Here is a 16,464-nt window from a genome sequence, read left to right as displayed (position 1 = left end):
ACTGTTAAAAGCGGCGTTAAACCCAACTCACTCACTCATTCATCATCAGCTGAAAATTTGTTTGTATACTGTTCTTTTCAACGCCCACATACCGCCATGTGAATACAACGTACATTTCAGTGAAATTGTGGAATTTCTATTTTCAGGTGAAAATCGAAAGGCTGCTTGCATCAGGATGAGGTTCACTATTACTTGCAACCGAACCAACGCGGTACTCTCCCTTGCAGTCCTAGCCTCGTTCTGGACCATCCTTTACTTTCACCTGTCTCAGAAGAACGAAAGAGCTGTATTTCCTAACTCTCAGGTTCAGCAAAAGCCGATCGGGGTTGTCAGCGCTATCGACGTCCGTGTCAAGACACCTGCTGTTGACAAGGCTCCCCCTGGTGGGGATGGAGACTTCCTGTTGAAGCCCTCCCTCAGCGGTGCTACTGTGGTCACCAGGTCAGCCACGGACTGGTCACGTGACGATGGTACGTGTGAAGGCGACCAGAACTTCGTAAGGACGGTGCTTCATTCTGCTGCGGGCGACCTGCCTATTTTCGTTCACCCCAAGAAGATGGATGTGTGGGTGTCGGGGAATATACTCGATGGGAGGGTCTGGGAACAGGAACACGTCAAGAGATTCCACGACGTTGTAAAACAAGATGGCGATCTGGAGTTCGTGGATATTGGCGGGAACATCGGTGTTTATGGGTTAACAATTGCCAAGCTAGGACGGAAGGTGTTATTTGTGGAACCTTTATTAAAAAATATACAGAAGCTGTGCAGCTCAGTGCGCGCTGGGAAGTACACGGATGTGTATGTTATCCATAACGCCTTGTCCTCGAGCAGGTTCAAGGTCGGCTTCGGGACGTATGAGGGAAATGTCGGCGGGACGTATGTGAAAAACACGACGTCCGAGACGGGCGAGACTGCACAAGCTGTGCTGCTTGACGACATTCTAGAAGTGTTCAAACTAAAAAAAGTCGCCATCAAATTGGACGTCGAGACCCATGAGGCAAAAGTGCTACTAGGGGGAGATAACTTTTTCAAATCGGTCGACGTCAGATACCTACAGCTGGAATGGGGACCGCACAAGAAAGACCCCGATGGAAGGGAGATAATCGACTTCTTGACGGCTCATTTTATGAAGCCATATCACCCAGCTACGGGTCAGCTTTTGGACACAAAGGACTACAGTACTTGGCCCGGGGATATTTTCTGGAAGAAGACCACGTGATGATTATGGGACTTGTCACGTGATGAGCAGGGTCACACGTGACTGATCACGTGTTGATAATGTTTGCCTGGTGTTTTAATGTGTGGGTATTTCTTTTATCATGAACCACCAACATGTTAGTGATCCGTCGGTGGGTAAGAATGATGGATAACTATTACAATTTAAGCTCATGCCAAACACATCTAAGGGGGCGGTCGGGTAGCCTATTGGTTAAAGCGTTCGCTCGTCACGCCGAAGACCCGGTTCGATTCCCAACATGGGTACAATGTGTGAAGCCCATTTCTTGTGTCCCCCGCCGCGATATTGCTGGAATATTGCTAAAAGCGGCGTAAAACCATACTCACTCACTCACTCACTAATTAGGGACAACCACAATCGGCTGTGCCAGGAAGGTCCGTATCTCGAGTCGAGAGTGAATGACGGTCCCTTACTGAGGTGGAAGGAAATTGATTAGAATGTAGTATTTCAGAAGAGTGAGTGAGTTTGGTTTAACGCCGCTTTTAACAGTATTCCAGTTAATTAGCGGCGTGTCAGCTTAATGAAGGAGGAAAGCCCGAAGTGATGCAGGTCTCAGACGTTTACCACTTCGGTGAAACCCACGAGCACGGGTATGGTGCTGACAAATCTAGAGACATAATTGGGGCGAACCGGGATTCGAAACCACAATCATAGGTTTCTGACGTGTCCAGGGGACGCAACTCTGCACAGCGAATTGCGGCGCCTTAGACGACTGGGCCACCCGTGCCCCCTATTTCAATGCGAATGAAACTCACTCTCTGCGTGAAGATCTGATCTGAACTGTCTAATCAGGGTTTGGGCTTGATATTTTCTCGGTACAACTTAGAGAACGATGCACAAAAGCAAATCAGACATCAGTATCTCGAAAATGACTATAATTAGGGAGTTATTGGTGCCAAAAAATAAATCGGTGCTATGTTTTGTGAATATGGTCGTTTCTGACCGCCATGGCATCTACATACTATCGAGGGTATGTTTGCTTCCTGTTGCGGTTTTCTTTGCTAAAATTTTAAAAAATGAAATTACCGATTCGAGGTTCGAAAGAAATGAAGCCGATTCGTTTTAGAAAGCTGACATCTGATTGGCTCAAGAACTCGGGCATCCTCAGACCGGTCACTCACAGTTCGACCAGGATTCACCCGCCGTGACCTTCTTTGGATGTGTCGTCACATCTTCACGCACAGCGTATAGTATGGGAGTACAAGATCTGATTTTAATGACATCGCGCTTTGGAGTTTTTGTTGGCGTTTGGAAGTGTTTGATCGGGGCATAGCAGTTCAGAATATGAATGAGAGAACATGATTATTTTTTTAGGTTGGGTGTTTCTTATGAGGATAGGTTCTTTTTAAATGAATAAAAGATGTGGGATATATTTTAATGGGTTGCATCTTCGGGATATTTACAATGTACTTTAAGCATCCTCCTTGAGATCTGTTTCGAGAATGGCCTCTGTGGGTGAGTGGGGTTAGCAATATCCCACAATTTCTCCACTGACAATGAATTATACACTCTAACGTAAATCTACCAACACTTGACTGGTAAAAACCAGGTTTAAAAAATACAGCGAAATAGCAGTATATCGTTTCATATGCACAAAGATCGCACGCGCTATTGTACGAAAGCCAAATGATGCCACTTTGTTTTTTTCTTAGCGAGTCTGATAGGACGACTGCCTTTGCTTCCGGGAGTTCCGGTATGAGTTTGAGTGCATGATGGATTGCCTTCAATTCAGCCGTGAATACTGACTGACCATCAGGCAGGCGAACTGAATGTGCTTGGGGTTTGGAGCTGTGGATATGGATCCCGTAACCAGCACTGTTGTTGATAGGATTCTTGGATCCATCAGTGTATATATGGGCCCAGCGGTCCCAGGTAGTTTGATTTTTAGTGATAGCTACTGATCGTAGTAGGGTTGGGTTTTCTTTTTGGGTGACTTCTGATGTTAAAGCAGTGTCAACTTTGGGAGTTTTTAAAGTCCAGGGAGGGTGTAACCCTTTGTAGTGACTTTCTGGGGGCTGAATGTCATCACAATTGTGACTTCGGATGAGTTAACGTACTAATATCCAAGATAGCCTTATTCAGGGATTTTTCCATTCTAGGGCTTCATCTCGAGTGTTTTTGTCTTGTCATATCTTTTGATCAAACGGTTTGATGTTCGTCCCCAGAACGATAGTATTGCCTGCTCTCTTCTTAGTTTCAATGGGAGTTCCCCCGTTTCTACTTGCAGTGCTTCTAGTGAGGTGCTTGTTGCTGCGCCTGTGGCTAGCACTAGGGCTTTGTACTGTATCCTGTGGAGGCGGCTCAAGACAGTATTGGATGCTGAGTGAAAGGCCTCACAACAATAGTCTATTTTTGATCTGATACGTGATTTGTTGAGGTTAAGCTGAGTGTCCCTCGATGTGCCCCAAGATGTGCCCCAAGATGTGCCTAAAATTGCCCGTAATACGTTTAGGTCTTTTTGACATCTATATATTTGCAGCAAGTGAGGTGTTGAGCAAGGATCACCCCAAGAAATATTTGATTGGTTTGCCTTTTATGGAAACACGGGGTATCATAGCACCTTTCCCCCTGCGTTTGAATAGAATTCCCACAGTGTTTTCACTGGAAAGGGTAAACCCCCATTTATTGCACCATTGATCCAATCCGTCCAGGGCTGAGTTTTTTCGGATTTGTGAAATGTCTCTGTGCTTTACCCATATTGCTTCGTGATCAGCTAACTTAGAAGTTTGGGTAGGAGAGTTGACATGATCAAAAAGATCATTGATCATGATGTTAAAACAGGGTTGGGCTAATAATGCTGCCTTGTGGCGTTCCATTGTCCAGTGACATAGGGTCAGATTGATTTGCAATATAAACAAAAGGATTATGGCTGATTGGGCCTTCACTTACCCCCGGCGTTCTCATCAAGGAGACCGCCTCCGTGGTCTAGTGGTAGAGCGTCCGCCCGGAGAGCGGAAGGTCCAGGGTTCGATCCCGGGCCGCGTCATACATAAAGACGTTAAAAGATTGTACTTGTTGTTACCCTGTCTGGCGCTCGGCATTAAGGGGCTAAAACAAGGACTGGGCGGCTCGGAGTCAGTATACTGTGTCTGAGTGGGGTATTCATGTTAAACTGCGGAATGGTATCTCAGTGAGCTAGCACTATAAATCGGCAGCCACACACAAGCAGCCACACACACACACACACGTGCATGCACGTCGCTATATAAGTGCAATAATCTTGGACGCGACGTTAAACCCCATTTCACCTCCCCTCATCAAGGACCCCAATCAGCCATAACCTTATTGTTTATATTACTTCGCCGTTAATTGTCTTTACTACCCTTTTGTGTACGTAACTGGCTCCTTCACTCCAGTATAACCACATCTAATATCTACTCTACTGTATAAACATTGCCTCCTACCTGTATATATGCTTGTCAGCCACACTCTGTACATCACTTGCTTTGATAACGGTGGTAGAACCTAAACCGAAACGTCGCTCTTTACTGTAATAAAGTTGTTCATCCATAAATCCTATCCTTACTTACTACTAGACCCATGAAGATCCGGGGTAGAATAGGTCTTCAGCAACCCATGCTTGCCGTAAAAGGCGACTATGCCTGTCGTAAGAGGCTACTAACGGGATCGGGTGGTCAGGCTTGCAGACTTGGTTGATGCACGTCATCATATACCAATTGCGTTGATCGATGCTCATGATATTAATCACTGGATTGTCTGGTCCAGATTCAATTATGTACAGGCGGCCGTCATATAGCTGGAATATTGCTGAGTGCGGCGTTAAACAACAAACAAACAAAACTTACTACTGATATACCATCTATTCCAAAGATGGGCTTAAACTGTTTATATAAAATATATGATGATTCTCTTAATTCTGGATACCACAGTGTTATAGAATTATCTTGTAGACGCTGCCTTACAAATGAAGAATGGGGCTTTTGTAGTGGCAATACATTCTCTAATTACAGTAAACTACGTTTATAACGAACACGCTTATAACGAACTGGCAGATATAACTATTTTATTTTTTGGTCCCGGCCATTTGCTGTATATATCCTGTATATATGCATATAACGAACTGCGGTTATAACGAACTAAATTAGTGGTCCCTTTGAGTTCGTTATAACCGTAGTTTAAGGGGCGGTCGGGTAGCCTAGTGGTTAAAACGTTCGCTCGTCACGCCGAAGACCCGGGTTCGATTCCCGACATGGCTACAATGTGTGAAGCCGATTTCTGGTGTCCCCCGCCGTAATATTGCTTGAATATTGCTAAAAGCGGCGTAAAACCACACTCACTCGCTCTAATTAACAAGTGCTAAGAGGGACAGCTCCTTTGGGTTTGTGCTCAGGGACGGTGATACAGTGATACGGTGATACGCAATAGGTGTAAATACGAAATAACATTCGACAACCTATCTTACTGGTCCTGTGATGTTGGTATTCTTTGGCATTAATGAACGTGAAAATAGATAATTGGTTATGCAATCCAAACGCAGGCGGATTGATGCATGCGTTCTTGGTCTATATAAATGAATTACAATTGGTTCTGAAATAAACTCGTCATTTATAATTGTGTCATCGTGTAGATCTTTCTTTTAATGAGGGGGCACGGGAGGCACAGTCGTCGCGATTCGCTGTGCAGAGTTGCGTCCCTTGGACACGTCAGAAACCTAAGATTGTGGGTTCGAATCCCGGTTCGCCCCGATTATGTTTCTAGGTTTGTCAGCACCATTACCGTGCTCGTGGGTTTCACCGAAGTGGTAAACGTCTGAGACCTGCATCACTTCGGGCTTTCCTCCCACATTAAGCTGGCACGCCGTGATATAACTGGTATACTGTTAAAAGCGGCGTTTAACCCAACTCACTCACTCTTTTAATGATGTAAATCACGTCACATTTAATGTGAAATGTAAAATACGTCCCGTTCCCAAGTTGACTCGGGTTACGTGCCGCCATGCATTTTCGGGGCGGTCGGGTGGCCTAGTTGTTAAAGCGTTCGCTCGTCACGCCGAAGACCCGGTTCGATTCCCGACATGGGTACAATGTGTGAAGCCCGTGATGTTGCTGGAATAGTGCTAAAAGCGGCGTAAAATAAAAAACTCACTCATGTACATTTTCAAGATCTCGTGTATAAATTCCTAAACTGCTGACGTATTTAATTTGTGAATTCTGGTGGGGCGATACATTAAAATCTAATTTAGTAAACATTATAAATCTATCCATCCTCACGCAGACAAACAAGCATGGAATTCTCCGATCGTTTTCGTAATTGTATTTGAAATACGAAACGAGTTTCCGCGCAATACCATTTTCATGAACCTGGCGAAAAGCTGAGTTGATATCAAACTGTTCACTCGTTTCCTTAACATCGTACTGCACGGGAGGCCGTTTAGTATTCTGTATATATGCGCAATGAGTGCATGTCACAGTTCATTTTCAAGAATGAACACATCACTTTCGTGCCAAATCTTATCGTATATTATGTCGAAAAAAGGTGAGGTAAAATTGGGTTTAACGTCGCGTCCAAGATTGTTAAACTTATATACCGACGTGCATGCACTGTGTGTGTGTGCGTGCGTGCGTGCGTGCGTGCGTGCGTGCGTGCGTGTGTCTGTGTCTGTGCTGGAATATAGCTGGAATATTGCTGAGTGCGGCGTTAAACAACAAACAAACAAAACTTACCAATAATATACTTTTCTATTCCAAAGATGGGCTTAAACTGTTTATATAAAATATATGATGATTCTCTTAATTCTTGATACCACAGTGTTATACAATTATCTTTTAGACGCTGCCTTAGTACTTTAAAAATGAGGTGAGGTGAGGTGAAATTGGGTTTAACGTCGCGTCCAAGATTATTGCACTTATATAGCGACGTGCATGCACGTGTGTGTGTGTGTGTGTGTTGCTGCTTGTACTAGTCCGGACTGATGCCGATTTATAGTGCTAGCTAACTGAGATACCATGCCGCAGTTTAACATGAATACCCAACTCAGACACAGTATACTGACTCTGAGCCGACCAGTCCTTGTTTTAGTCCCTTAATGCCGAGCGCCAGACAGGGTAACAACAAGTACCATCTTTTAACGCTCTCCGGGCGGACGCTCTACCACTAGACCCCGGAGGCGGTCTAGAGTGATGTTTAAGTCATAGCGGTTAAAATATTCCTAAAATGTTGACACAGTATACTGTCTATGTCGACAAAAGGCTTCATTGATCATAACCATCAGTTTAAACTATTATATGATCGCTTCGCATAACATCGATGTTTTCATTGCATAGTGTTACTTAGATTGGTACTGTATTCTTCTTAGCGCAATAGATCGGGAATTTGTTTAAAACTTGAAGCAAGTTTTGTGCCTGGTGAAATTGTTTGGCATGTAGATAAGGAAATATAAAACAACATTTTGCAGTTACAGAAGTAAAAATACCAATACAATCGTCATACTTCAAACGTACAAACCACGCCAAGCTCAGCACAAACCAATTTCTACACTTTCAAGTGAAATCTCCTCCGTCTGCTACCCCCTACGCACAATAGACCATAATGTCTACTCACAAACCACGCAAAGCGCAATGAAATATACCAGACGCCTCAGTCACTTACTTGTCAACACCATTGCAAGAGTAACCGCCTCCGTGGTCTAGTGGTAGAGCGTCCGCCCGGAGAGCGGAAGGTCCGGGGTTCGATCCCCGGCCGCGTCATACCAAAAGTCGGTAAAAGATGGTACTTGTTGTTACCCTGTCTGGCGCTCGGCATTAGGGGGCAAAACGAGGATTGGTCGGCTCGGAGTCAGTATACTGTGTCTGAGTGGGGTATTCATGTTAAACTGCGAGATAGTATCTCAGTGAGCTAGCACTATAAATCGGCATCAGTCCGGACTAGTACAAGCAGCCACACATACACGTGCATGCACGTCGCTATATAAGTGCAATAATCTTGGACGCGACGTTAAATCCCCATTTCACCTCACCATTGCAAGAGTTGCTAACTTAACTCAAGTTAATTTTCAAGAAAAAAAACAAGAGTGGAGTACAAATTGCAACTCAGAAAATTCCAGTAGTGTTACACTCCACTATAGCAGTTTATTTGTCACTTGCTAATATCATTGGTCGACTCTGCATTATGCACGTGCCGAACAATCGTATAACAATACATAGCAATTATCTCCCTTTACAAATATACGCAAAGAAAAACAGTTTTTGGATATCTCATCTATACAATATTGTTTAGGCTTTGGATATCTTATCTATACAAAATTGTTTAGGCTTTGGATATCTTATCTGTACAAAATTGTTATGGCTTTGGCTATCTCATCTATACAATATTGTTTAGGCTTTGGATTTCTCATCTATACAATATTGTTTAGGCGTTGGATTTCTCATCTATACAATATTGTTTAGGCTTTGGATTTCTCATCTATACAAAATTGTTTAGGCTTTGGATATCTCATTTATACAATATTCTTTAGGCTTTGAATATCTTATCTATACAATATTGTTTAGGCTTTGGATATCATCTATACAAAATTGTTTTGGCTTTGGATTTCTCATCTATACAAAATTGTTTAGGCTTTGGATATCGTATCTATACAAAATTGTTTAGGCGTTGGATTTCTCATCTATACAAAATTGTTTAGACGTTGGATATCGCATCTGTACAATATTGTTTAGGCTTTGGATATCTCATCTATACAATATTCTTTTGGCTTTCGATATCTAATTTATACAATATTATTTAGGCTTTGAATATCTTATCTATACAATATTGTTTAGGCTTTGGATATTATCTATACAATATTGTTTAGGCTTTGGATATCTTATCTGTACAAAATTGTTTAGGCTTTGGATATCTTATCTATACAAAATTGTTTAGGCGTTGGATATCTTATCTATACAAAATTGTTTAGGCGTTGGATATCTTATCTATACAAAATTGTTTAGGCGTTGGATTTCTCATCTGTACAAAAGATATACAAGCTTGTATAGCTAGATTTTTTTACAGTGTTTTAACCATAAGCCACAACTACCGTGACAAACCATTCCTTGTAAGAGACGACTAAATGGAAATGTAAGATCGGTGACTTGATTGATATCGTGTCAACGTTTGGCGTGGATCAATCACTGGCTTGTCTGGTCCAGATCTGATTATTATTAAGGGCTGCCGTCTATACACGCGGTGTTAAACAGAGAGAAAACACCAAACAAAAGAAATGTTTATTTCGAGTAGCTTGATGCAATTACGGCAACACGATCTGGAATTTTCAAAGTCGTGAGGATAAGTTTGTTTTTGACGTAAATGACAAAAATGGCAAATCGACATCACGCACCCGACATTCGTAAATTATAAATTCAAATACACCGTGCACTCCAGACAATGTGAGGTAATTTGATCAAATAGATCAGTATATGCTGGTCAGATTCGTGTCGTGCTTGAAAACTACATGGGAAATTACAGTGTGGTATTTTCGTCTACAGTTGATGACCAATGCTTGCACTTTTTTACGTTTTTTTTTTTTTGTAGTTGTTTGACGCCGCACTCGGTAATATATCAGCTATATGGCGGTGATCTGTAAATAATGGAGTCTGGACCTGACAATCCAGTGATTGACATCATGAGCATCGATCGTTGTTTGTTTGTTGTTTAACGCCGCATTCAAAATGTCAAAATGGACAGCAATCTTCAATGAAATTACATAAATGTTTTTTTCTCGTTGCTTAACGCCGCACTCGGCAATATTCCAGTGATATGGCGGCGGTCTGTAAAAAATCGAGTCTGGACCAGATAATCCAGTGATTGACATCATGAGCATCGATCCATGCAATTGGGATACGATGACATGCACCCACCAAGTCAGCGAGTCTGACCACCCGATCCCGTTAGTCGCCTCTTACAAGAAGCATAGTCGCCTTTTACGGCAAGCATGGGTTGCTGAAGACCTATTCTATCCCGGATCTTCACGGGTGCGGTCTGAAATGAATCTCGACCAGACAATCCAGTGACTGATATTGTGAGCAACGATTGTACCGACGGGGTACAATGACAATCAACTAAGTCATTGAGGCTGACCACCCGATCCATCCGGTTTCAAGTTACAAAGCTGAAATTTCAAGATGATTATCTTGAAATTTCAAGTTAGCATGTGTCTTGAAATTTCAAGTTAGTATCTTGAAATTTTACGATAAGTATAAATTTCAAGATACTTAGTTTAAATTTCAAGATAATAAGTTTATATTTCAAGTTGTCTCGAAATTTCAAGATGATTATCTTGAAATTTCAACTTATAATCTTGAAATTTCAACATAACATCTTGAAAATTCAAGTTAGTGTCTGGAAATTTCCATTAAAAAAAGAAGAAAAAAATGCCCTAAAAGGCTTCCGTAATTATGGCAAGACGTGATCGTTTGAAACATCGTGAAAAATCTATATTCTCATTTCGACATTACAAAGTACATTGCTTACAGGGTTGAGTTGTGTTAATTGTAGTTGTTAATACCGATAGCGCACAGGAACTCATTATTGGTCAGTAGATAAAAAATATATACCCCTATACTTACATGTTGGGGGGATATATTTTTATTTACTGACGAGTTATGTAACGAGTTCCAGTGAGACAGCGCCATGCACAGGGAGACATTCAAATTCACACTCGTTTGTTTACATAACGGGACACTTATCTTCGTGTAGAGTTCTTTTCTCTGACGATCTATTTGGCTTTCCGAATTTAATTCAGTTTGATGTCTATTTTGATTGTAATAGCCACCAGTTTCAAAACAAACTTTCATATATACCGTATTTTCTTAGTGCGCACCCGTGTATAATGCGCACCCCCCTCTAGCGGGTTCAATATTTTGAAAAAAAAAGAAATTTGAATATTATGCGCAGAAAAAAATTACACCGTACCCTTTCAGCGAAGTCCGGCAAACGAACGGGTGATCAGAAACTTCGTCAGTACAAATTCGAAATTTGAGATAAAAAATCACCAGACATGTTTATTTACCGATTAAATTGTTCTGCTTTATTGTTCTGCTAGGCATTGTTTTATATCCAGGGATTAAGATTACCTTGTGTATTGTCTCGTAAACTAAGCCGGAAACAGCAATCAGCTGTACACACGTTTTCTTGGAATCGACCGGTGATTCGGTCAAGACACACCCAATGATATAACTTTGTAGGATTTTTAATGCAAGGATCGGCAAAAAATTGTATCTGAAACTATTTTTTTTATCAGGAATAATATATTCCATTATTTTCTTAATTATATGCAGCCATCTAACATATTTAAAATAATAATAACCCTAAGCGAAGCAGCTGATCGCTATTCCCGGGTATTATTTTTTACATGGAACCAATCTGACCAGTCACCGTCAAGGCTCACGCGCACATGATCGCGTGATCGCGAGAATTTCATGTTGACATAGAATCGTCAAACAAAAACAAATATTACTTAACTAATGAACTTCAATATTAAATATCGTGCTAATCCCCAATTAAAGACAATTTAACAACGAAGCCTGACGTTTCTCAGGGCACTCATATTTTATTCATATTAATCTTTCACAAGGGATGCGTCAGTCAGGTTAGAATAAATCTCCAGAAACCCGTACTTGTAAGAGGCGACTAACGGGATCGATAAAATGTGTGTGTGCTCATAAACTATTGACTACCTTGCCCTTTAGCTGAGACTGATATTAAAACGAATCAGTCAAATAACCATCCATTGATATATATTTCATTTCTTCGCAGCATGTGACATACGTGAAGGTCCGGGGAAGCGCAGGTCTTCAGCAACACGTGCTTGCCGTAAAAGGCGACTGTGCTTGTCGTAAGAGGCGATTAACGGGATCTGGACCCACTTGCACAAAGCGATCTTAGCGCTAAGATGATCGTAACTCCCATACTTTAACATAGTCTTACAATAGTCTTAGCGCTAAGATCGCTTTGTGCAAGTGGGCCCTGATGGTCAGGCTCGCTGATTGGTCTTCACAAACCCATGCATGTTCTAACGAGACTGGGTGGTCAGGCTCTCTTACTTGGTTGATGCATGTCATCATATTCCAATTGCGTGGATCGCTGCTCGTGATATTAATCATTGGATTGTCTGGTCCAGACTCGATTATTTACAGGCGACCGTCATATAGCTGGAATATTGCTGAATGCGCCGTTAAACAACAATAAAAAACAACAAACAAAGTTCAGCTTTGATCTACTGGACCTCTTCCACAACGCAATCCTGGAGCTACGACTGTCCCAGGTCAGTGTTAAAGTGTGAGAATTACGATCGTCTCAGCCTTCGGATGGTTTTGTGAAAGGGGCTCCTGGAGCATGTCTTGCTAGCTTTGTTTGGGGACTTTATTTTCAATTCTACGGGTCTCTACTCAGTTTAAGAAATGTGCAATAGCGTCATTCCGAGTTAACAAATGTATGCGTGTGTTACATTGAAGTAACCCCCATGAAGATCCGGGTTAGAATAGGTCTTCAGCAACCCATGCTTGTCTTAAGAGGCGACTAACGGGATCGGGTGGTCAGGCTCGCTGACTTGGTTGATGTCATCGTACCCTAATGACCTGGATTGATGCTCATGATACCAATCACTTCGCTGAAACCCTTGAGGACGGTATGGAGCTGACAAACCGGGATCCGAACCCACAATCATAGGTTTCTGGCGTGCCCAGGGGACGCAACTCTGCACAGCGAATCGAGGCGCCTTAGACGACTGGGCCACCCGTGCCCCGTGACACTTAAGAATGCTTACGTCGTCAACGGTGGCCATGGGAATTACAATTGTGACACGATGTACCGACTTTCAGTGGGATGTTCAGAGATGGATTTCAAGCCGTATTTAATACAGTTTAACGGGATATTCAATGTTTCGTTTGATATTCAATGTCACGTTAACCTCAGTGTGCTAGCACTGTAAAATCGGCATCAGTCCGGACTAGTACAAGCACAAGCAAGCAAGCGCGCACACACACACACACACGCGCGCGCGCGCGCATGCATGCATCCATGCACGTCGCAATGTACGTGCAATAATCTTGGACGCGACGTTACCCTATTTCACCTTACCTCCATTATGAATTTTGTAAATAGCACTGTCCCGTGACCATCTACTTTAATTTGGCAGCCATGGCCAGTGGAGAGATGGTCAGCTCGGGGTGGAGAGATGGTCAGTTACAACTGGTACAAAGTACAACTTAAAGTATCTGAAACACTGTCGTATTCCTCGAGATATGTATCAGTTCAGCGTATTTTTCACAATTTCTATAACCTGCCACCACTACAATGGAAGAGACCGCCTCCGTGGTCTAGTGGTAGAGCGTCCGCCCGAAGAGCGAAAAGGTCCGGGGTTCGATCCCCGGCCGCGTCATATCAAAAGACGTTAAAAGATGGTACTTGTTGTTATCCTGTCTGGCGCTCGGCATTAAGGGGCTAAAACAAGGACTGGTCGGCTCGGAGTCAGTATACTGTGTCTGAGTGGGGTATCCATGTTAAACTGCGGCATTGTATCTCAGTGAGCTAGCACTATAAATCGGCATCAGTCCGGACTAGTACAAGCAGCCACACACACACGTGCATGCAGGTCCCTATATAAGTGCAATAATCTTTGACGCGACGGTAAACCCAATTTCACCTCACCTCACCTACAATGAAAGACATCATGTTGAGTCCATGCAGTGGAAATATGTTTTGTTTGTTTGTTGTTGAACGCCGCACTCGAGTCCCATGCAAGTCTATAATAGTATAGCAACTCTAGATTTCTTCAGTTTCGGGTCAGGAAATGAAAAGATTCTCATGACTCCTTTATATAATAAAATACAATTTTAACCATGTTTTTTAACTACATGTACTTTCACAGTGAGTCAAGGTGTTAACTAAAAGTGCCACAGTTATAATTATATACCAATAATACTTTCACAAAGAAACAACACCTCAGATGTTGTGTTTGTTTGTTTGTTGTTTAAGGCCGCACTCCGCCATATTCCAGATATATGACGCCGGTCTGTAAATAATCGAGTCTGGACCAGATAATCCAGTGATTGACATCACAAGCATCGATCCACGCAATTGGGATACGATGACATGCATCAACCAAGTCAGCGAGCCTGACCACCAGATCCCGTTAGTCGCCTTTTACGGCTAGCACGTGTTGCTGAAGTCCTGCTTCTCCCCAGACCGTCACGTATGTAACATGCTGCGAAGAAATGAAATAAATATATCAATGGACGGTTATTTGATTCGTTCGTTTTAATATCAGTCTCAGCTAAAGGGCAAGGTAGTCAATAGTTTATGAGCACACAGACATTGTATCGATGTATGTCCTTCTGTGAAAGTAATTCCAAACAGGTGATCTCATTTTCATAATTGTCGGATCATGATTCTAATTTTATCGGGCTGGCTTATCGCATCGATAACACGAGCTATTAATGCTTCCTCATGAGACGAATTCAATGGGGAATGAAAGTGCCATAAAACGTGAGCCAAGCATGTCAACAGCTGCCCTAAGAAAACGATCCCGGCTACAAAGTTGATTTTGCTGAGGCATGTTCCTGTCTTAGAAAAGGTGAGGCGAGGTGAGGTGAAATTTGGTTTAACTTCGCGTCCAAGATTATTGCACATATATAGCGACGTGCATGCACGTGTATGTGGCTGCTTGTACTTGTCCGATTTATAGTGCTAGCTCACTGAGATACCATGCCGCAGTTTAACATGAATACCCCACTCAGATACAGTATACTGACTCCGAGCCGACCAGTCCTTGTTTTAGCCCCTTAATGCCGAGCGCCAGACAGGGTAACAACAAGAACCATCTTTTAACGTCTTTTGATATGACGCGGCCGGGGATCGAACCCCGGACCTTCCGCTCTCCGGGCGGACGCTCTACCACTAGACCACGGAGGCTGTCTTTTAGAAAAGGCGTCCTGACGTCAAGGACAATTTGTTTTTGTGTTTTCAACTTTGCGGGTGTTAATTAGTGTTCGCAATTTTATTAAAATCAGATCTTAGACCTCGCCACCTTCGCCAGATGGATAAAATGTGTGAAGCCCATTTCTGGTGTCCCGCGTCGTGATATTGCTGGAATATTGCAACAACAAAAATGGCGTAAAACCATACTCACTCACTCTTCACGAAGATCTGAGGACACGTCAGAACATTTCATCCGACCAATTGGAGCGTAGCTTACCAGATAAGGAAAGTGACAGTCGGAATGTTTTCTAATCATGCAACCTCGAAATGGCCAACACGGGTATTCCGAACGATAGCTACGAGCTGTATAACTGATTCCTAAAGCTGGACATGTAGCGGTGTATATTTTACGCAAAATGCGAACTTCGGGCGTTAACCGTGTTTCGAGGTTTGGTTGATTTTAACAACAACCTTTGTAAGCTGCCGTAATACTATCAATATTTGTCAGCATTTCTACTTGGGTTAATTTGCATCAGAGAAACCAACGGTGTTCAAATAACAAACCTCTTGTCAAACTCATCGTCTGTCTCTCGCTTCACTGGGACAAACATCTGAAACGGAAAAGACTTTCCACAGCCCGTGAGGTGAGGTGAAATGGGGTTTAACGTCGCGTCCAAGATTTTTGCACTTACATAGCGACGTGACGTGTGTGTGTGTGTGTGACTGCTTGCACTTGTCCGGACTGATGCCGATATTATAGTGCTAGCACATTGAGATACAATGTCGCAGTTTAACATGAATACCCCACTCAGACACAGTATACTGACCAGTCCTTGTTTTAGCCAGGCAGGGTAACAACAAGTACCATCTTTTAACGTCTTTTGGTATGACGCGGCCGGGGATTGAACCCCGGACCTTCCGCTCTACCACTAGACCACAGAGGCGGTCTCCATAGCCCTTTGGAACTACCGCCACACAATCTCGGCCATCTGTTAGAAATTCCAGAATATCGTTTTCAAATCCTAGTCTGGAATAGAAGTCTCTATTTTGAAGCCAGAGAAAGCTGCTTTCTGATTGGCTAATGTCGTCCTCCTGTTAGTCATATTCATTTGCCAGTTTAAGGTTCTTCCAGATGAAGCCTTAAAGATATGCATAGCATGTGCACGCGATTGTCCTTGGCCGAAGTCCCCTTCCGGATCAATTATTAAAGGTATGCTGTATCGATTGTTTTTTACCGCTAGGTGGTCGTTATGTCATACAACACGTTCTGCATGTGCTACCAGATCTCTCACTGTTATGTCCGATTAGTATATCGG

The 16,464-nt window shown here is 42.7% G+C and overlaps 1 protein-coding gene across 1 annotated transcript in view; it reads left to right on the top strand.

The window, feature by feature from the left end:
- LOC124148914 overlaps positions 1-4,751 on the top strand; it is a 65,176-nt gene extending 60,425 nt beyond the window's left edge. Inside the window, exon 2 of the mRNA XM_046520179.2 lies at positions 147-4,751. Within this exon, the coding sequence (XP_046376135.1) occupies positions 176-1,219 (1,044 nt within the window). The 5' untranslated portion in view covers positions 147-175 and the 3' untranslated portion in view covers positions 1,220-4,751. The remainder of the gene's footprint in view (positions 1-146) is intronic.
- The last annotated feature ends 11,713 nt before the right edge of the window (positions 4,752-16,464 follow it).

This window comes from Haliotis rufescens, unplaced genomic scaffold (assembly GCF_023055435.1).
Source record: "Haliotis rufescens isolate VD_foot unplaced genomic scaffold, xgHalRufe1.0.p SCAF_18, whole genome shotgun sequence".
NCBI lineage: Eukaryota > Metazoa > Mollusca > Gastropoda > Lepetellida > Haliotidae > Haliotis > Haliotis rufescens.
Note: the sequence above shows the minus strand (reverse complement) of the source record. Positions and strands in the feature narration are given on the sequence as shown.